At 37.1% G+C, this 22,554-nt stretch overlaps 1 protein-coding gene across 8 annotated transcripts in view; it reads right to left on the bottom strand.

Annotated features, from left to right (window-relative positions):
* The window catches only part of MAP3K4 (mitogen-activated protein kinase kinase kinase 4), a 64,547-nt gene that overhangs the window by 12,802 nt on the left and 29,191 nt on the right, over positions 1-22,554 (bottom strand). For 2 of the 8 annotated variants that reach the window (XR_004417343.1, XM_033054587.1), the window contains exons 8-21: positions 22,225-22,324; positions 22,055-22,138; positions 19,778-20,044; positions 17,811-17,960; positions 16,682-16,843; positions 14,148-14,281; positions 12,528-12,606; positions 10,448-10,526; positions 8,170-8,266; positions 7,180-7,296; positions 3,585-3,685; positions 2,441-2,521; positions 740-931; positions 28-98 (exon numbers count right to left, since the gene is read on the bottom strand). Coding sequence is in view for 7 of the 8 variants with exons in the window: in XM_033054587.1 (XP_032910478.1) it covers positions 28-98; positions 740-931; positions 2,441-2,521; positions 3,585-3,685; positions 7,180-7,296; positions 8,170-8,266; positions 10,448-10,526; positions 12,528-12,606; positions 14,148-14,281; positions 16,682-16,843; positions 17,811-17,960; positions 19,778-20,044; positions 22,055-22,138; positions 22,225-22,324 (1,714 nt within the window). In the remaining variant the exon portion in view is untranslated. The remainder of the gene's footprint in view (positions 1-27; positions 99-739; positions 932-2,440; positions 2,522-3,584; positions 3,686-7,179; positions 7,297-8,169; positions 8,267-10,447; positions 10,527-12,527; positions 12,607-14,147; positions 14,282-16,681; positions 16,844-17,810; positions 17,961-19,777; positions 20,045-22,054; positions 22,139-22,224; positions 22,325-22,554) is intronic. The other 6 variants (XM_033054588.1, XM_033054584.1, XM_033054589.1 and 3 more) reach the window with 3 other exon arrangements.

The following is a 22,554-nucleotide window of genomic DNA, read 5'->3' as shown; positions in this document are numbered from 1 at the left end:
AGTGATTCTTGTATTCACAGTACTCACTTCCTTCATAGCCATCAGCTCTCCAGTGTCAACACTGATACAGGTATAAACCTTCCCATACTGGCCTTCACCTGCAAAGTTAGAGTAAGGAAAATTCAGTACAATACCTTCCACAAATAACAGGTACATCAACTGCAATGAGGAAACATCACTGCTTTTTACCCTTCTTTTAATTTAAAACTCCAAGTAGCTTTTAACTGTAACAATACCATATTCAGAGCCCTGAATTCAAGTTGAATAAAAGTAAAAACATTAATCAGCTGACCTGAAAGAAAACTTCTCAAGAACAAAGATTTTCCCCCAAAATCCCAAACCAGAGACTAAAATATGATCATATGGGAGAAACATAAGATTGATGAATTAAATCCCAGAGTTCCAACTAATTTCCATTTATATTTCTGGTTCTTCCAAATGTAGAACTTGAACATTTTATAGGGTTAAACGCATGCAGGTAACACAAGATCATACCTAAGTAATCGTCCTAACCAAATCCTTCTCCTTGTTTTTCCTGTTATTTGATCAATGAAAACTTCAGTGACCTACATTAAGAAAATCCTAGCCCAAACAGTATTTTGTAGTTTAACATTTTGATTTCAGTAAAGCTGACAATCCCCATGCAGAGACCTAAGATTTTTAAGACAGTCTTTTGATTTCCTCCATAAGTACTAAGTTTGGTATTTTAGCTAGATAAATGGAAGTATAAAGAACATACCAATTTTGTTTCCTCTCTGCCACTTGAAAGTCACTTTTCTCAAACCTACGTGCATGACATTATCGTAAGATTTCGGTGTGTCACAAACTTGGCCAATGATATTCTTCCTTCTCATCTCTCTGTATCTCCTTTCTTCAAACAACTGAACAGACTTTTGAACAGCTTCCATTGGGGCTTGCTTGGAAGCAGTGTCTAAAAAGAATGATGAACAATTTCCTTGATTAAGAAATATTCACTGTTATATTTTGTTATCTTCTGATATCACATGAAGTAACCAAAGTTAAAAGAAAAATATTTTGTAAGCCTAATGAAGATGTAGGAAAAGAATAAGACATTTTAACAATCACATATGAAACTATCACTTATGAATCACATACAAAACAAAGGTGAAAGGAGAATAATGGTACTTTCCTAATCGTATCTTACTTGATTCAAGGAAATCACATTTATGAAATGCAATACACTTGTTTGCATTTGACCTGCAACTAACCTCTGATAGTGGAAATATGTTAGGTCATAAAAGCACTAAGGAAAGAGGGACAGGTAAGGGTTTTTTTTCTTCAGAAATACGAGAGGTTTCTTGAAAGACCCATGGCATCTGTTATTTCAAAGATTTAGAGTTACTAGAAACTCCAGCTCGCAAGTCTTATCATGGAACAACATCCTAGTGAATGAGACCAGAGATCTCAGGGCAGTGTTAGTTCATCCCCTCCTAGTAAAGCACAAAAATTATACACCTCTCACTCCAGACACCAGTAGCCTAACCTGTACCTGGCAGTCTCCAAAGGATGGAGATGATACTCCCAAACTATATATTCTCCTCCCCTACCCATAATTAATACTACTTCCTCTATACTAAATGTACCTTGCTGTAGTTTTAAACAAAAATATTTGTCTTATTCACAGTGGACAGTAAAACCAGTTCCCCACTACTGCAATCTTCTAGACATTTTCAAATTTTCCCTTATTCTTCTTTTTCAGTTTAAGCAAGCTCAAATTCCTTCAGTATTTATGTTGTGACTTCTAGATTTCAGAACTAGAATTTGTAATTCCTCCTGTGTTCTGTGTAAGACACAAAAGGAGACCAGTTTCTAATGTGACAGAAATGTTTCTGTCATGCTTCATGAGGTTCTATCCTCACATCATGTTTGCCACAATATGTGCAAACAAGCTTCATGTATGAATCCATACAGTACAGGAGTGTCTGAAGTAATCAACTTACTTTCAGTTTCATGAAAATCAGTAGGAAGACACAGAGGAAGGGGCCCCACAATAGCCTTAAATTTAGGAAACAGTGTGAGATCACACACTATTAGACACCCAAAATAAGAAAATCCCACACTGGGGAGAGATCTTGAGATGTGAGGAAGTGCTTCCTACTGTCATAATCAGGCACTGAATAGGGACAGCAAACTTCCGAAATTTCTACATAGCAACAAATGAACTCAATTTTGTAGAACACTGCTAGTAACTTTCAGAAATTGAAAAGAATTAATTTTTATAAAGTTTAATTACTCCTACTCAAAAAGTACACCTTGTGATTCTCTTAGCAATATCCCATACCTGCAAATCAGGGTTTTATTTTTTCTCCTTCTTATGTAAAAGCTGTGAAAACCTATTCACAATCCACAATAAAATCCAACCTCCCAGTACAGCACTGCTCTAACAGACACTACATTATAGTGACTCTTAAACACCTACCTTTGGTCTGGTTGATTAACGTTCTGAGCTCCCAACTCCGCCGGGATGAAACACTGGAATCTCCTTTTGGATACAACGGCTCTAGAGAAATAACAGTGTGAGCACAAAAGTAGCTTTATTTCATATTAAGGATTATGCCACTATTTTCATCTTACATATAGGATCAACACATCCTGCAAGTATAGCAACATATGCCCTTGAAATGGAAACCAACTTCTCTTTAGAAAACAAATTATAAAATAGAATTTAATTTATATAGAAACAGAGATCTCCTTCCACAACTTAGGAAAGCACTTCAAGCCAGGGCACTTAAAACAAATATGCAAAATATCTGCAGGAAAACAATTTTCTAAGGTTCCTTAGAATAAGATTTGTCACATAAGCCACCTTTTTATTCATACACATACAAAAAAAATTGAATAACCATGAGGCAGACAATTTTTTTAACATTTGCCTAAAACTAAGAAAGTTGAAAAAAATCTCCTACACCTTTTAATATAAATTTTAAAGGCATTTCTCTCTATGAAATCCAGTGCAGATGACCACAATATCAACTCTATTTTGCTTCGGATTTTGTACTTCCTTTTAATTTGCACAATCAATCTTTCAAGGTATTTGTTGCAATAAATACCATATATAGAGAGGCCGGGGAAACCTGAAGGAGAAGCCCTGATCAGGATATCAAGTCACACATCCTACCCCTCTTCCAGGATTCAAACAACAGCAAGTATTTGTAGTACAGATAATGCAGAGATAAAGAAAGAACTGGACAGGAAACACTTCACTTTCCTGATGGATCCAGTTCATACTTCATTAACAGTGTTCCAAAATTTACTATCAAATGGGGTATATAATTCAGAAATCATATTACTAATTTCATTTTGAACATTGGAACTTAGTAAAGCACCAGGAAATCCCTTCAGATACAATTTAGAAACTATGAATGGCAAGAGAATAGTGGATATATCTGAGAACAAAAAGACTTCCTCTGACCATATAAGCTGACAACTAAAAATCTAGTTTTCTGAATGCAATGAGATGGAAATAAATTTTGGAAAGGGTAAGAACGGGGAACAAAGAGAAATATGTTAATGACATAAAGCATCTGCACATCCAGGGCACAATTTATTACTGTGACAATCACCTTCTCGCTCTTCAGTGGGACTGGAGTGACGACTAAGGGATCTGAACTGCAACTCAGCTGCTATTGAAGCAAGTCGATCATTTTCAGGGACACTGGAACCCCTGTTAAAAAGAGCCATCACACTAATTAACTTGTCATTAGTATTTATTTAGTGCAATGCTAATTTAACTGCAGTTTTTCAGAGACAGAACCTCTGAAACCTAGGATATGAACCATGAAAGCAACATGAAAGAAAAAATGATGATGAAAGGTAATCAGAAAACCCTCTCTATGATCTTCCTCCCTCAAATGAAGATTTTCAGATAATTTCAGTTATGCTGCTCTACAAAAAAGCCCTAAGCTTCCAAAGCATAAACTACTTCAAACTGTTTCTTGCCCATAGCAACAGAATCCATTTTCATGACTTGCAACCTACTACTAAGACAGCTGCTGCAGGGTGAAGCTTGTGCCAGGGCTGGATACACAATCAGAAGTGATTCAGCTGGGTGATGATGTGAGCCACATCATCAGATGAAAGGTAGTAACTGAATTCACATGTGCCTAATGCACTGCAAATGCAGTCACAGTCCATAGTCATTAAGTCAGAACCAGTGGAAAGAAACATCAGCTGGTTGACAGGAAGGACACTGTTAAATGACAGCAGCCTGATTGATCACTTAGAGGCTGCAGTTCTTCCCAACAGCACAGAGTGGAATCAGATGCCTCAGACTAAGAGCCAGATGAACAAGAAAGCTGAACAGAAAGGAAAATAATATTAAGAGAAACAGGACTTAAATTCTTAGGTCTTCAGGCATCTTCGTCCAGGCCCAGACAACAACTAGTCCACTCAATTTAGAGCCCAAAACTCCTTGTGGAAGTCTTTCTACCCTTTCGGAAAAGGCTCCATTTTTAAAGTTTGATAGGGAAGCATTGTGACTGATGTCTCCTTAAACAAAAATGCTTTAGAGGTATGAGCTAAATGTTACTGAAAACATTGTTAAATCCTTCACTGAAAGCTAACTACAAAAAGATGAAAGATAGCTTGCATCACAAGGTGCACACACACCTATGAAAGGACTACCAGTCCTATAGTTGTTTCTAAATTGTATCTGAGTATTAGTTAAAAACAAAAACAAACAAAAAAACCCCCACCACTACAACCTTGAGAACAAGCCAAAACCACACAAAACCCACTCCCATGCAAAGTCTCCACACAATGTTTGTTTTGCACTTCCTACTACTGCCCAACCAGATTTTACAAGTTTGAGCAGGAACTGAAACTAAACCAGTGAAAATCCTCATTATTCTTCAGGAAGTTGAGGTTTTAATGAGCAAGAAGGCTAAGGTGGTTCTCAGCATATAGAGAACAACAATTCCTGATGCATGAAATGCTTAAAAACAAGCAAAGCTACACCACCTGTGAAACGAGGCAGCAGCTGAACAGGCCTAAGCACCGTAGCTTTGAATGTAGGTGCACAAACCCCATTTCAGGCCCATCTTAGGCACCCACACCTCCAACTGATCCAGAAAGTCTATGTGCATCTTATTAGGCAAAAATCATAGTAAAAGAGAAGAATGCTTGATAATTTTTGGTTCCAACCCTGGATAAATAACAAAATTATGAATAATAACCACAGTTAGCTCAAAAATTGACCATCTGTAAAGGTTATAAACATAAACCTAGTGTAAATATATAAGTATCAGAAAGCTCAATGTAAACAACCAGGTATTTCTGCTTCAGATTTTAATTTCTAGTTATACCATATTGGGGTTTTTTTCCTTTTGGTTGTTGCTGTTAAGAAAAACTTCACTAGAATTATGGTGGCATTTGTGCACTATGCACTGCCTAGTACAATTGATTTACCAAGTTGCTACAGCCAACTTTTCATAGATATTTAATGCTTATAATCATGTCTTAAATGTCTAAAGAGTTTCTGGAAAGCATACAAAGTTTCTGTCTTCATGCTGTTCTGGCACTGGATTCCACACTTTGCCAAACCACAAAACACTTCATTGATCCAAAATATTCTGTTTCTCTTTTGGAGCACAAATAAAAAAAATTCATAATTAAGACTGCAATGCATCAAAGTTTGCAACTTTCTTTGAACTATACTAAAACAAATAAACAAAAAAAAAATCTGTAGAAATCTATTCCATTGTAGTATTTTGCTTTCCTCAGTAAACAAAATCCCTAAAAAAACCCAGCAGCCTTCAGAACTCTGTCTCTGCTTTCATCATTTTTTTCTTCCAATTATTCCTAGCTCATACAGGGTATTAAACACTACTTAAAAATTCAGACAGTGCATTAAAAAAAACAAGATCATGAGAAATTTTATGAACAACCATCAGAAAATGGAAAAAAAGCTGAGAACTCTAAGAAAAATTCAAGTCTTTGAAAAACACTAATTATCCATCCCACTGTCAGCTTATAAAGCTGCCAGAACCTCTCAGTGAAAATTCTCTAGAATGTTACTTACTTACAAGGGCTATTCAAATGCTGCAGACTACTGCCTACTCTTTTTCATGAGGGGGCTTAAAACAGAGGCATGAAGGATAAATATGTTTGCTGGCTCACAACCGAAAATTATTTGTTACAAAACAATTCAAAATGAAGTTATATCCAAGTTTGCTTTGGTCACCATCCATCTATTGCTCCTTCGCCACCTTTTTTTTCTCCACCAGCTGTGTGATGTAGTCAGATATGTGTATCCATTCATATGAATTTCTATCCCAAAGAACTTTCAGTACTCTGCAGTAGAATAAAGAATCCGAATAGCTATTTTTAAACCCCAAGTTAACATCACTGTCTTAAAAGCAGGTTTTTCACAGTTAGGGGTGCAGAGGAAAAAAAAAAAGGTAAAATAAAGCTGGAAGGCTATGTCAGTGGTCTGACACGTAATATGGGGAAAAGAAATACCAAGTCTGAAATTATAACAGCCAAATCAAAGGTCAAAAAACAAGAAAGATAGTTACACAGATCTGTAAAAAAAAGTCACTTTGATGATACAGAAGTGGTTTCTGTTACATATCCTGATCAATAGTTTCTTTCATATTAAGTTTATTCTGCACCACCCTAAGAAGCCAACGGGTAGCAAGAAATTATTTTTTTAAATTCTCACGTTTAATTTTGCATGTACCACTACACAGTATTTCAAAATATTTATGATGGACAATAACAATATCAAAACTGTTAGCTAACATTAAAAAAAAAATTAAAATCCTTGCACTTAGTTGTATCTTGCAGTTATCTTAGTGGAAGTGATTCTATGATTCTAAGTGTTAGTTACCAGCACTAATTATTTACTGATGTTACACCAATGAGCTGACTGGTGTATGTTCATTGCATGGACATTTTACTGAGCAAATCTGTAATCTACGTCAGAACCACATGCTTTAACTACTACACTGTTCAGGCACTTGGAATCTGACAGGGGTCTCATCATCAATTTCTAAGGCACATGATTTTGCTCGCGTTGAACATGAATGAAGGAGCCAGTGGAAGAGGACACGATGGGAGGGAAGAGCGTGGTGCAAATGATCTATTAGGATGTATGTGAGAACAGTTATGTGGGTGATGTAGGGAGGATGAGTCTGCTACGTCACGGAGCGCAGCTACCTGGTCTCATTTGCACTGCTGAGAGGTTTGGGCTGGGCAGAGTCGCTCCCAACAGGAGCGGGGCGACTCACAGCAACACTGCCGTGGCTCCGCGCATCACAAGGGACACTCCGCGTGCTGTGGCAAGAAGAAAAACTTCAGGAAAAAGTTTAAAAAAATGTATGGAGTTGAAAGTTTGTTTTAGAAACTAAATATTGAAGCGTGTATAGTGATGCCTGATTTCAGAAGTTTTTCAATTACATAAAGATTTTTAGGGGGAATAACTCTGGGTCTCAGAAGCTTTGTGGCTGCCAATGTATACAATAATAATAATCCTCAAAATAAAAATCTTCAAATCTTTGGAATTCTACTAGTTTCAGCCAAAGCTAAGTGGCTTCTAAAAAAAAAAGTCAACTGTAGAGTTTCTCACTGTCATCATATTCTTGAAAAATAGGGCCCTCTGTGTAAAATTATGCATGGCGACCTTTATTTCAATTTTTTTTAAACTATTTTTGCAATAATTCTCATATCAACTCTTTCAAAGGTAGAAGAAAAGATCCACTGTTTTAAGTTCATTCACAGCAGGTTGGTAATGACGCAGAAATGCCACCATATTTCAGAATCCTACATTTTTAAGTTCCATGAATGTAAATGACAGAAAGCACTGCCACAGGAACTTAGGCAGGCATTCAAAGTGCGGAAGGAAATAAAAGTCTTGTTAATGAGCAGTTTTCACTGAATTAAAGTTTTTTACATTGAAACACTGGTTTCAGGAAAGATAAATGGGATAAAGCATGACTTCAAAGTCAGAACACATGCACCAACAGAAAGGGGAAAAGGAAAACTTGTATTGTCCTTAAAAAGCACATCAACAAAATCTGGATCACTTACATGCTAATCTTTTCTATCTGTTTTGCCTTCAAAGGAAAAGGAAAGGTGTTCCACTTACTGACATTCAGCACAGCCAAGAGAGGACAAAACATTTTAAAATGCTGCACTAATGCTCAATACCTGAAGCCTTCAGGTGTGGGGATGATGAGATGAGGATTTGGTGGATCACTATGGCACCGAGGCACTTTTACAGGACGGGGACTGTTTCGATGAACAGCTGCAAACATAAAAACAGATCACATTTACTCAGATGTCAGAAAAACTCTATTAAGGGCCATTTCAAGACAAAAAAGTAAAACAAATTCCTATTTACAGAGTTAAGCGTGAATGCACACATTTTTGCTTACCCTTTTAGAAAAATACATATTATTCCAAATTTAAATAAACCAATTGTATGTATTAATACTTTTCATATTTTTGTAATACTTAACTCATCCATAAAATAACGAAAATTCTCCAGATAGTCAAAAAGTAGCCATTAGAAAATGTGTCCATACGTCATAAAAACTTCATTATTTCTACTTCACAAATTAATCTTATTGCAAAATAAATATTAACCAAATAATAATTAGCAAAACCAAGAGCAGTATTATGTTCCCTTCCGTAAGAATTAAGCTTTCTCAGACAATAATGGAAACTAAATTAACCTGTGGAAAAAACCCATATATGACATTTTTACCCAAACTAATGCCCCCCATGACAGTTTGCCCCAAGGAAGTGGTGCAAATGGACAGGACCTAAATGACTAGTCACTGTCCTTATGCCTAACTAATTCACTGTCTCCAAGAGCAGTCTGCATCATTTGCCCTCAACTCCTTAAACAGTAAGGAAAATACTGTGGCAGTCACATCTCAAGACAGCTGGTTGCCCACCAAACCATGAGTCAGTACTTTCTGCCAGGCTAAACTCCTCTCAGGGAGCTAAGTTTCTGCCTTGTTTGCACTACTAGGGCAAGCAAAAGATGGCAGGGCCAGGTGTTGGTTGTCATTCTGTAATATGCTAACAAGAGACCCAAAAGGCAGATCCTAACCCACCCAGGCAGACACCAGCTGTTTCACAAAGCAAAAAGACAGGATGAAACACCAGGAGGTATACAGCTGTGTGTCTAGAGGCAGCAGCATGAACTTAGCTGGATACTCAGCTTTGGGAAAAGGGGTAAAGATCACAGTGAGTTTAAGTCCTTCAAAGTGGTATCCAAATGTAACCAGGAAGTCTTATTTTTCTTCTGATCAGGAGATAGGAATATCTGCAGCCAAGATACAGTTTATGTTAACTTTCACATCTATTAAAGTTTCAGGCTGCTGTTCAAGTCTGCACCACTCATCTGTGTCACCTCTTCCCCATGCCTCTGAGACAAAAGCTGTTGAGCAGTTTAGTTTGCATGATCTGCAGTGTCTGCAACAGTATTTTTAAGAGTTTCAATAACTTGGCATCATGATGCTAGTGATTCACTAAAACAGGCCTCCCTCTCAACAACAGTACTGAAAGCGCATGTACATGAAGGTACAATGTACTGAAAGTGAAGGTTTTCCATCACTGTACACAATTTGAGTTCAGACTATGCTACTTTGACTGTCACTGCAAGAGGTTTGTCAGCTGTTAGACTTTATCATTAAAATCGTATCAAAACAAGCTTTCCTGAAAAACTGGAAAACCTGCTCTGCTGGAGGAAGATTACCCTCCCCTCATGTCTTCTACCATCAAACCTGCCCAGGACATGGACATCAGGAGAAAAATAAAAAAGATGACAAAGTATTTTGAAAAGGAAACGAGTCAATGGAGTTGAGAGGAAGACAGAAACAGTGCTGAGAAAGAAATGAGTAAAAGGCACATACAGCAGATAAAACATTCTTTTCTCAAGATACATCATCAAATATATTGATTTCACTCTAATGATATCAACATTTATATCTATAAGGATGTATTTTACATTATGCCATATTTTATATCAGAGAACTGGCTTGCACAGCCCCTGTGTATAACTCATGTGTACTTGATAACATAAAGTCCATTAGAAACAAAAACATCCGCGGTGCCGAAGTGTAAATAACTGCAGTGCCACAATGAAAGTTTGGGAGGGGGAGAAGTAACTGTCTTTTAAAGTTAAAATCACATTTTTACCCAATCTTTAAACAACACAGCCCTTTCCTATAAGATTTGCAGGACTTAACAGGAAGGACAAAATTAGAGGAAAGAATCTGTAAAGCTTTGAAATTTCTTGGCTAAAATTACCACATATTTACACTTTATCAGGCAATAATGGTTTCACATCAACAATCACAAATAGATTGAAAACACTTTTATTGGTATTTCTTGCATTTTAAAAGCACTTTACAATCAAAATTCTGTAACAGCAGCAGCAAAGCACCAGAACAAACTCCAGTAACTTCTGCCTTACCAAGGTACAAACCTGTAACAGGACTGTGAGGTTTTCCAATAACATGGCCAATGCACTCATTCATCAGAGCTTGTAAACTCTAGGAAAGACAAACATAAAAAGTTGTGATGTTTTGTCACAAGAAGGTTGATGGTTATATGACAAAGTTCACAGTAAAAAAATTACATTGTTCAAGTATGTAATCTGTCAAATAAGGAACCCTATATTCTACCTATTATATTAAACTTCTGGATCCACATTAGCAATTTGACTTAATTGTTATTTTTAAAGCTAGGAAGTCTTAGCTTTGCCTTGCTTTTTGTCCTTGTCAAAACCACCTAACTGTAAGAACTGAAGATTGACATATCTTAAAGAATATTTCAAAATACAAAGATATTGGAACTTCATATTCATTGTTAATGTAATTAAAATCATATTTCCTGGAAAAAGCTGTAACAACAACCTCTGCTCTCCCCCTCCACATCCCAAGAAGAAAGGTAAAAAAATTGAGTGAGATATGATGGCCTGAATCTCAAGATGAAAATCTGTAAAACAAAAAATATGAACCCCTGCATATTAAAAGGAATAATACCTATCTGTGAAGCTATCAAAACTTCCATGAAAGGGATTTTAAAAGTTAAAATCACTGAACTGGGCCTCAGGCAATCTGAGCCAAATTATTAGGAGTACTATTCAATGGATATGTAATCCTGGACAAGTTATTAAATCTTCATCTGGTTCAATTTATTTATCAGAACACCAGGGATATAATGTTTTTCACAAAGTAGTAAAATTATGTTCTTTGTTAGAGCTGCTACAAAGGTCACTTCTATATGCCAGTCACTCAGTGTAGACAAAAAATTTCCTCCAGAAATTCAAAAACCTAGTGAAGACCAGGAACTTCAAGGACTAAGAAAAAACATAATTATAAAACTAAAGAAGCGCTGAACTTGAGACTGGTATATTTTACCAACACAGACTGAGCTAGAATTTAATCTTGAAATGTAGAGCTCTAAATTCAGACCATCATTCTTCCATGACATGACATAGTATCTAAGAGATCAGGACTGACACTGTCATTTCTAGGTAAAATACTGTGATCTGTGCTACACAGATTAATCAAAGCGGCTTCAAGTGATGATCTCGAAGACGGAAATCCTCTTTTCTTTCTTAAGACAGAAAAAAGCTCAAAAATGCAGTTAAGGTTTTGGGCTCCCCTCTTGCTTTCCCCCTTACTTATTCAAAGTCTGTTTCAGAAACTGAGTCAAAGCAGAAGAACTGGAGGGGCTACTTCCTAAAGCTAAAGTATCAGTGTATTCCAAATACCAGCTTAACTCTGTCATTAAGGCAGACAACCCTTTCCCAGCAATACAAACGCACAACTAACACATAATTTACTAGAGAGATCCTGATAAAAATACACATAAAAAAAAACTAAACCATGTATTTTCTGTATTATGCAAGATTAATGTGGTTGGCATTTCACAACACTCTTGAAATTAGTAAAAATCAAGAGGTAATGACACTCACATTCTGCTATTTTGTGGCAACTGTGCTTTCACTTCTCCTTAGTATTAACCAAGATCAGAGAAATAAATTATCAGAACAGGAAAACAAGCAAAGCAGACCAGACAAAAAAGTCAGCTTTAGTCTACTGGTTTTTTTTCATAATAAAAACAAAAGAAAGATACTTTAAAGTCTGTTCCATGTTGGAACTATTTGAAAATAAAAAAATCTTTAAATGACAGTGATTTTTTATTCATATCCTCAGAAGCTTACATTCAGAAATTCATTATGGCAACTATAAATCTCTGTAGAAAGCTGCTGTCAACTTTCCAAGACACAAAGGGAGGTGGCCTCCCAAGACAGTACCAGCAACTTATCAGCAAACTGAAACCATTACTGGCAGTGGTCACAAATCTATTCTTTAAAGAATCTAACAAACAGAAGAGATAGCAGCATCAACAGTGATATACAACAGCAATTGTTTCAGAACTGCATCTGTGTTCAGATGTTGTTTTATAAAAAGTATCCCTGCAAAACATCTACTGATAGCTTCACAAGTATTTACAAACAAACACCATAAGAAAAACATCCATACCAAGAAATCATCTTCTGGGAGAGCTGAAATAAATGCTGGCTCAATGGCTTGAAGAAAATCAAAACCTTGAGTTGCCCATCTATATAAAAGAAAAAGAAAAGACAAAAAATGAAACAGTCATTGGCTAAAGCCATCATTAAGTCTCAACCACATCCAAGAACATTAAATAATAGTTAGTTATTTTTCATCTGTAAAATATTATAAACCCCCATTAAAGAAACAGACTAATATATAAAACAAAATTTTTACCTTTTATCCAGTTATATTCGGACAAAGACTGATTTTAGCAAGGGCACTGCCAAATAAGTTAAGCAGGCCATGCTATGTATCTACACCCATATACATGCTATCTTCCAAACAGCAACATCAACTCAACCACAGTTTGAGAGCAACAAGCCAAACCACTGCAATCCCTGCCTGAAGTCTCCTTTCTGAAACAAGACTGAAAGGATACCGAAGATTTCATGACCATCTGATTAGTAATGACATGGCCTAGATTGGTAAAGTAAGTAACTTGGTTGGAGTGAGCTGCGTCTTCAGCCACCTGCTGTCCCCCCACTGCCTCCTCTTTGACATACTTAACTAGCAGCTGCAATCTACAAAATACAAATAGAATCACAGGATATCCTGAGTTGGAAGAGGCACACATGGATCACCAGAATTGAAGTTCTGACTCCACAAAGGGCAGCACAGAAGTTAAGAGCACAGTCGAAATGGTTCTTGAACACCAGCAGGCCTAGGGCCATGACCATTTTCCTGGAGAGCTTTTTCCAGTGCTTGACCACCTCTCAGTGAAGAACTTTTTCCTAATACCCAATCCAAACCTCCCCAAATGCAGCTTTAAGGAATTTCCTCTTGTCCAGTCACCAGAGAGAAGACATGAAGAAGTTACAGATAACAACTCATTTTCCTCTTCCCTAAGCTGAGCAACCCTAGTATCCTTAATAACTCCTCACTACATCTTGTCCTTCAATCCTTCCACCATCTTCACTGCCCTTCTTTAGACCTGTTGCAATATGTCCTTCTTAGATTGTGGAGCCCAAAAGTGCACAGAGTACTCGAGGTGAGGCAGCACCAATGCTAAACACGATGGTACAATCACTCCTCCCGGCTGGTCACATCTATTGTGCCTAAGGCACAATACAACCCCGAGATAGAGTTGGCCCTTTTCACCACCTGGGCACATTGCTGACTCAAAGCTTACAATCAACAAGAACCCTGAGGTCTCTTTCTGAATGGCTGCACTCTAATCTCTTGGCATCTGATCTATATGGATATCCAGCGTTACAGTACCCGAGGTGCAAAATCTGGCACATACCCTTGTCAGATTTCATAAGGTTGGTTATTGTCCAGCCTTCAAGGTCTCTCTGTATGGTCTCTGTGCCCGTGAGGGAATCAATGTCTCCTCCTAATTTAGTATGGTAAACTTACTTAGAATGTACACAACTCCTGTATCCAGGTCACTGGTAACAACATTGAAAAAACCGGCCCTAAAATTGAGCCCGAGGAACACCCTAGTGACTGGTCACTAGCCAGACATCACTTCATTTACTCCAATTCTTCGAGCCCAACCCTACAGCTCTACCAAAAACTACCATGGAGTAACAAGTTGGCTGTTACCTGGGTCGAGTGCCTCGGCCACTCTCACATTTTGTTAGCACATAATTCATCCATTTTCTGGCAAAGTTGATATATTTGTCTCCAATTTTCTGCCTGAATTCTCCAGACATCAGACGAACAACTTCTTTATGGTACTGTAAGAAACTAAAGATTACTTTTCATATATTTATAAGCGGAACAATATTCACTGCAGTATTTGCAAGCTAACAAAACTCTACAGCATGCTAACAGTCATATCCTAATCTTAGACAAAATTATTTTATGCAAGCAGTTGCCTACTTACAGACAAAAAATTAATTGAGAAAAGTATGATACAAAATATGCTACAGTGAGAGGCAGTACTGAGCCACACTGCTTTTTTCTGTGTGTATCAGGCATGTGCTGATGTTAAACAGTGTACACATCATTGAAGAAACATCCTACATAAATACTTGGTTCTCTAGCCAGAGATTGAACTGCAAAATAGTGCTTATATTTAGTTATATTGCAGTAACATTAGGGGATAAAAAAGACAGCTATATGCATTTAAAAATCAAACAAATACCAGTTATTTCTTATAAGACTATCCTAGAAGTATCTAGTTAGGGGAAAGCCCAGAGGAATCAAATAGCAAAACAGTTGAAGCATCTGAACCTAACATTTTGGATGCCCACACTCTAAGGCAAGAACTCAAAAGCCTGCATTGCATCAAGGAACCATCATAAACTCTGAAGGAATGTCTCATGTTGAGTATTATGCTATTCTAAGCTGAAAAACAGTGAGAAGGTAAGTTAAACCACTTAGGTTTAACCAAGGGTGGTAGAGTCTCCATCCTCAGAAGTATTAAAAAATGAGTAAATATGGCCCTTTGTGATATGGTTTAGTGAGCATGTGGTTCACTGAGATGAAGGTTGGACTTGAGGTCTTTTCCAACCTTAATCATTCTGATATCATCTAAAATGCTGCCAAGCAGCAGAGCTCACAAGACTGTAACTGAAATCATCAAGTTCTTAGAATTTTTTCAGATTTCTAGGCACTGCTAATTAAACAGATTTAACAGATTCATCTGTTGCCTTTCAATTATTCTCAAGTAAAATTTCAGAGGCAACACATTTTTTATGACATTCTGCTAAAACTGGAAAGTCACAGTTCACTACAAATTACCAAATGTGAGGCCCATCTATATGAAGGACAGCAAGGAGGGTCCAGAAAACAACAGACTTGTCAGTTTGAAAGTTATGGATCATCTAGTACAGGACAACCAGGAGATGAGGCACAGCCAGCATGGGTTTATGAAAAGTAGGTCCTACTTGACTGACCTAATTCTATGAGAAGTTGAGCAACTTAGTGGATCAGGGAAAGGTTGTGGATGCCATCTACCTATATTTTAGTAAAGCTTTTGACAGTGTTTTCCACAGCATTCTTCCACAGAAGCAGCTGCTCATGGTCTGGATAAAGGTTCACTGTTTGCTGTTCAAAACACTGGCAGGATGGCCAGGCCTAGGCAGTGGTGGTGAGTGGTGCTACACCCTGCTGGCAGCTAGTCACTATTGGGAGTTCCCCAGGACTCAGTTTTGGGGCCAGTCCTGTTTGATGTCTTTATCAACTATCTGGACCAGGGGATGGAGTGCACCCTCAGTCGATTCACAGGTGACACCCAGTTGAGTGGGAGTGTTGCTCTGCTAGAGGGCAGGAAGGCCCTGCAGAGGGTTATGGACAGGCTGGATTGTTGGATCAAGCCCAATGGTGTGAGGTTCAACATGGTCAAATGCCCGGTCCTGCACCTGGATCACAGCAATCCCAAGTAGCACTACAAGCTGGGGGAAGAGTGGCTGGAAAGTTACCTGGGGTTAAAAGACTTGAGGGTGCTGGCTGACAACTGGCTGGACATGAGCCAGTGTGTGCCCAGGGGGCCAAGAAGGCCAGTGGCATCCTGGCTTCTATCAGCAATAGTGTGGTCAGCAGGACTCAGGCAGTAATGGCACTGCTGAGGTTGCACCTCAAATAGTGTTGGGCCCCTCACTACAAGAAAGACATTGAGGTGTTGGAGGAAGTCCAGGAAAGAGCAACAAAGCTGGAGCACAACTCTTGTGAGGAGCTGGGGTTGCTGAGCCTGGAGAAAAGGAGGCTCAGGTGCAATCTCATTGTTTTCTACAACTACGCGAAAGGAGGTTATAGTGAGGTAGGTATGAGTCTATTCTCCCAAGTAAAAGTGTTAGGACAAGAGGAAACAGCCTTAAAATTGAGCCAGGGGAGTTTTAGATTGAATATTAGGAACAATTTCTTCACTGGAAGAGTGGTCAGGCATTAGAACAGGCTACAGGAAGTGGTTGAGTCCTCATCCCTGGAATTATTTAAAAGATGTGTAGATGTAGACATGGTTCAGTGGTGGACCTGGTGGTGGTGACTTAACAATTGGAAGTGATTATCTCAAAGATCTCTTCCAACTGAAATAATTCAATAGTTTCATAAATTCTTTGTATTTCCACAGTTACTAGTTACCTTATTTGCAACAATGCAAAACTAGAAATTTCAATCAGTTTTTGTTTCCTTACCTCAAACCCAAAATTATAACCCTGAATCATGGCCTCCCGGTAGTATTGCTGCAAAGTGGCAGATTCAGACTCATCAACTTCAGCATCAAATTCAGATGTGAACATGTGATCAACTCTATCAATGGCACTGCTTATCTTATTGCATAGCTGTAATGCATCATTCTGAGTAACAACAAAAAGGGATGGGGGCAGCAAATATTACTTAGTCTTGTCAATTGTAGAATATAAGGCAATCATTAATCCAACAATTACATTATTCTAAACAAAAAGGTACTGTGTAATGCCACAAAAATTCATTCAGTCTTGGAAAAACAAACATTTTCCAGCAGTTACATGAAGCAAGTCTTGTAATTAACTCAAGTATTATAATAAAGTTTGCTTGTATGTGATTAACTTTAAAAACAAAGACAGAAAAAGGGTGAGCAGGGAACCAACAAAAAAAACACAAAACAAACAAAAACATCCAACCAAAACCAGACAGACAAGAAAGGATAAAATGAGTTATACTATCTATAGGGTGACCAAGCCTTTGGTTCTATTTTCACCTCAGTATATGGACACAGCCTCTATTGAGTGCAGGGACTTGATACTTACACTTGAAGCCCAAAAATCAAACAAACCAAACCCATCAAAGAAAATACTCATCAAACAAAAGTAAAACAAACAAACATCACCACACACACAAAACAAGCAAAGAAAGATTTAAAAACCCACACCAAATACAAGAGAAGAGACACAGAGACTACCCAGTTCTGCATTTTCAAATATAGGAGGAAAAATTGTTGCAGATCACTGATTTTGGTAGAACTTGTTTTCAGAAAATCATCCACTTTCTTTCAATTCAATATTGTTGCCACCCAAAGAGGTATTCACTCTGTTGTTATGGTATTTCACCTGCATTATGAACTTGTTTCCCATTTACCCAATGCAGAAATGATTACACCAATACAGCTCAAAAACACACTCACAAGTCACTTGCAAAAACAGAAAGTAAAGTCGACAGATGACTACCACAACTTACAATTGCAAAATATGCCATTAGCTTCGCAATCAAATCTTCTTCCACTTTTTCACTTATCAATGAGCAAAGCACCATCAGTTTTAATAAATAGTTTCCAAACCTGCTTACCTTTAGCTGCTGTAGAGCTTTGGCAATGATTGGTTGGCTGGATGTCTGTTCCTGGTGCAGAGATATGAGCCCTTCAATAGACTGCTGGAAAGCTTTTCTCTGACTCACAAGGTGGGCAGACTGAATGACTACAAGGAGGAGGTTATCAACCTAGAATACAAGACACCACTACTTCTTGTAAAGAAAATTCTCTCTGTAAAAATATATCCAATATCACTAGATTACAATCAGGATTTTTAAAATTCTAATATATGAAAGACCTCTCATCACTATTCATGAAAATCTAAATTTACACAGAAAAGCTTGATGCTGGCAACTAAACTCAAGCTCTCATCTAGTGAGCAGAGTCCCATTAGGGTAAATGCCTCAGCAAGTTTTCATGGGGAATATGGTCCTGTTCATTTCTGGAAAATATGGGAAACACTGCATTAAATTATCTTCAGATTAGCTATACACAAAAAAGCAACAGCTAAGCAAAAATAATTATATTTTCTCAAGTAGATGGAAATAACAATCATCGTGTAAACATGGAGGTTTAATCCAAGAAACAAAACACACTTCAGGACAAAAGCCCATTACTGAATAGGGAAAGACACAGATTTAAAACACAGTATTTGCTCAAATTTTGAAAAATATCAACATGTGATGTGCTTTGGGACAAGTCTATAAAAGCATACAGTAATAGATGGTGCTGCCGTATTAAGCTCTGGTGATTTCAAACTACAGACAATGCATCTGCAAAAAGTTACTCACAAAACAAGACTTACTTCATCCTGATTTTCAATACCTACTCCCCAAAGAGTAATTTCATGCTCAAAATTCTTTAAGTGTTGATGAGGTTCTTTCATTTGACAAGTATTTAACTAACACCTTATATTTTCTCTAGCTTGCAATCAAAATGCATTTTTGTTTAAGGCAGACTCTTTCTGAAGTACTTTTTATTTCCTAACCTTTCAGTGTTGGATTTAAAAAAAAAAAAACCTAGTAAGTGTTATAGGCATATAAACACACACACACACAGTGTTTTGTGTACACTCACATATGGAAGAAACCATTTGTAAACCAATTTTCATCTATTGCTCTTTTCATTTTCTGAATTAAATACTAATTTGGATAGAAATCTCAGGAACTTCTAAGCACCTAATCAAAGGCTGTTTTTTTTATTGTTCAACTGGAACAACAAGCAAACAAGAAACAACATGTTTGCACATTAAAAGCACAAGTATGTAGAGGAGTGACTTTTTCAACTGCCTGTAATTGCCAGAACCCTCTGAATGCCAAAGGTCAGGCACAGTGACATGGAAAGCCACTCTCTTTGTGGACAGTACAGCCCATTTATGGTAGGGATCCAAGGAACTGCATGACATACCAAAAGGAAAATTCATATAGCTTAACATTAAGGATATGAGAACACAAGGGGCAGGGAGCTGGCTCCGCTGTCAGAGTGCAGCAGTGCTGGCAGGGAAACCTTGTTGGCTTGGGAAGAAGGAAAGTATGACTGGAAACATTTCTTCCTGCAGAATTATTGAACATCCAGTAACTTCCAGAGAAATTTAAGATTAAATGTCACAATTCATCCAAAATCAAGACTAACTGGTTTCATGCCTTAGTGTGTGGAAAGCACACAACCATCACATGTTCTTGGAGACTGATGACTTCTTAATAAAATGTTCAGTTTTCAAGTTTTATCCACACATCCAACTAGATATTAAAAGTATCCCTGTTTATTTTACAAGTACAACTCTGAAAAAGTCATATTTGTAGAGACTGATCTTGCCAGGAAATGCTACAAGTCATTTAATATTTTCATTTAACACAACTAAGAATCAAACTTATTCCCAAATTTAACTTTTTATTGCCTATAAAAGGACACATGCTTCACTTGAATCACTCCAGTTTATCTGACAGAATAAGCATTCCTAGAAGTACGGAGATGACCAACAGTGGGGAAATAAGACCAAACCCACCTGCATGGTGCGCAGTGTATCAACAGTTTCTACTTGTGGCACTACTTTGACCGGTTGACCCTCCCACGCACTCCAGCTGTCATCTAATTCATGGTCTTTGTCACTGTGTTTGGTCATTAGCAAGTAGGCCTCATAGGTAAGCTCATCTGAATCCTTGGAGCAATCCTTCCCAGCAGCTGCATTGAGGAGCTGCAAAATCACAGACTTTTCCCCCGCAATACTACCTGGTACAAACACTTGTAAACTCTCCAGTCCGGGAATTTGTACCTGTAGGAAAGAAATACACTGAATGAGTGAATCTCATTGTCTTTTATGAGAAATAAAGTAGATAAAATAGGTAGTATCACTTAAGCATGGAAGAATCTCCATCCTAAAAGGCTGTACAATACACATACTAAAATGATACCTTCAGTTTTTTTTTGCATTGAAAGTCAAAATGCATTATAAATTATTTCTTTTGAAACCCACTGGATCACCATTTTCAGTGACTTTCTGCATACTTCAAGTTAATCCTTCTACATATTCTTTTAATAAGTCCAGTTCCATATATATACTATATATATGTACACATACTCAAGTATAAAATATATATACACATTTTTAAAAGTAAGTTAATCAACAATGTGGAGTATTAAAAGAAAAATTCCTTCAGAATTCATACATTTCTTAATTACTACAAAAGAAAAAGTGTAAACAAAAAGTATCAGTTATTCTTCTACTTTCATAAAAGCTAGACTAAGTCCAGTTAGACTATTCTCTTTTAATAAAATACTACTGCTACTACTTTAAAACTACTTCCAATTATATCTGTCACATTGGTAGCAATACTTCAACCAAGTTAGGCATCAGAAGCAGACTGTGAAAACAGTAAAAAAGCCAGCATCTTGACTTGGCATGACATAATTGACTCACAGAGTTAAATTCTCTCTTTTCAGAGTGTGATGTCATCAAGCTACAACAAAATACTGCACTCACCACTTCTACCATTAGGCAGACGTATGTTATAACTAAAACTGTTAAAATCTGTAGGCCAATGCAATATATTAGATGGTTATTACTAAGAGCTAAATTAGATTCCCAAAACAAATGACCATCTGCCTAAAACGGTTGTTAAAAATTTTAGCTCCCTACATGATATTGGCGGGTCAATATATGAAGTGCTCAATATCAAAATGTGTGTCATTTAACCTGCGTACAACACATGTGTCAAACTCGAGACACTATTTTTTCTTTAAAAATGTACATAATAAAAAGATACAATCTTTAAAAGGTCTAGTAAAACTAATACAGTGTCTTGAAGCAGCCAAGACTACATTCTTGGGGAGCAATATTTTTTGAAAGTAAACGTATCCTGATTTCCCTGGCTATTTTCCAACTCAAACAATTCACAGACCAGGGCCCTGCAGAGCCAGCTGTTTTATCCATGTATTTACAATCCTTTATGAACTTCTCTCCTATGAAGTTGTTTGCATCCCCTTAAACAAATTTCTGTATTTAGCCAACATTTACATAAATCTAACAAGAATTATGTCATGAGAAGTTAGTGCATTATTTCCCAAATGCAAATTTTATATATACACATATGTATATATAAAATGTATGGGAGGACAAAAAAGAACAGTAGATCCAAATACATTTGACCTGTTGAAGCAAACAACTTACTTAAACTACAAAAAAGACTTGTTGACCCAGGAATTTTTAAGGAATTTTGCAAAACCACAAATGTGGGACTTTACATTGCAATAAACATACAGCACCAAGAGCTTAACTTACTTTTGCTGTATAACAGTTTTCTAGCAACAGTTACTCTGGAACACAAGAGTCCCTGCATTTCTCATGTCTTTAGTACTCTCTAGGAAGCTTGCTAAAGCAGACCCCCACTATAACACTGTTGCTTTACAAAAGCAAAACACAGGTCTACAGTCTGAGATTATCTACTCAAACATGTATACAGATTTGAAAGCTTTTGTTTCATAGCACTCATTACTAAGCATTATTAAACAGAAATTTTTTTTTTCCTCAGTCACAAAGAGAATCTTCAGAAAAACAAGGAAATAAGACAGACACTGGTCTCCCGAAACACAGACCAGCATTCTCACTCATACAAACACAAGTACAGAATCTGACTACCTCAATTCAATATTATATACTAAACACTTTAAATGTTGAAATATAGGTGTCCCATCAAAAAACTAAGGCATGCCAATATTTGGCATTCTGCTTAGCATACTCAGTTCACTTTCATGCCTCTAAACCTTATTACCTATGTGAATTTACCTTCACATACTCTTTTGTTTTCAGAGCATTCAGAAGATCTCGCACAGGGGCTGACAATGCAAATTCTGCTGCTATTTCAAGGTCCTACAAATAATGACAAAACAAAGGAATATGCTTTCAGACTAAATTTCTTTAAAGCATATAAAAAAGAGGAGACTCTGTTAACTTACCTTCCTCAGCATTTTAGCAAAACCAAGAGCTTTGGAGGCCCTTTCTCTAGCTTCATGGAAAAGCTCTTTCAGTGCTCGGCTGGTCTCTATAACAGACCTCCTGAAACATTGGCACAAAAGTAATGACAATTTTTAATAAATCATATTACATTAGAAAATAATTATTTACATATATGTTAGTAAAAAACTAAATATTTGCAAGCAGCTGACAAATAAGTTGAACTTGAGTACACACATTTTTGGTAAGAGTATAAAAATCTAATTGAAGTATCATCACATAAACAACCTCTCATAGCCTGAATTAAACAGAAGGTTACTAGTTTCAAAAAA

This window comes from Catharus ustulatus, chromosome 3 (assembly GCF_009819885.2).
Source record: "Catharus ustulatus isolate bCatUst1 chromosome 3, bCatUst1.pri.v2, whole genome shotgun sequence".
In the NCBI taxonomy this organism is placed as follows: domain Eukaryota; kingdom Metazoa; phylum Chordata; class Aves; order Passeriformes; family Turdidae; genus Catharus; species Catharus ustulatus.
The sequence above is the reverse complement of the archived record's forward strand: the minus strand, read 5'-3'. Positions and strand labels throughout refer to the sequence as shown.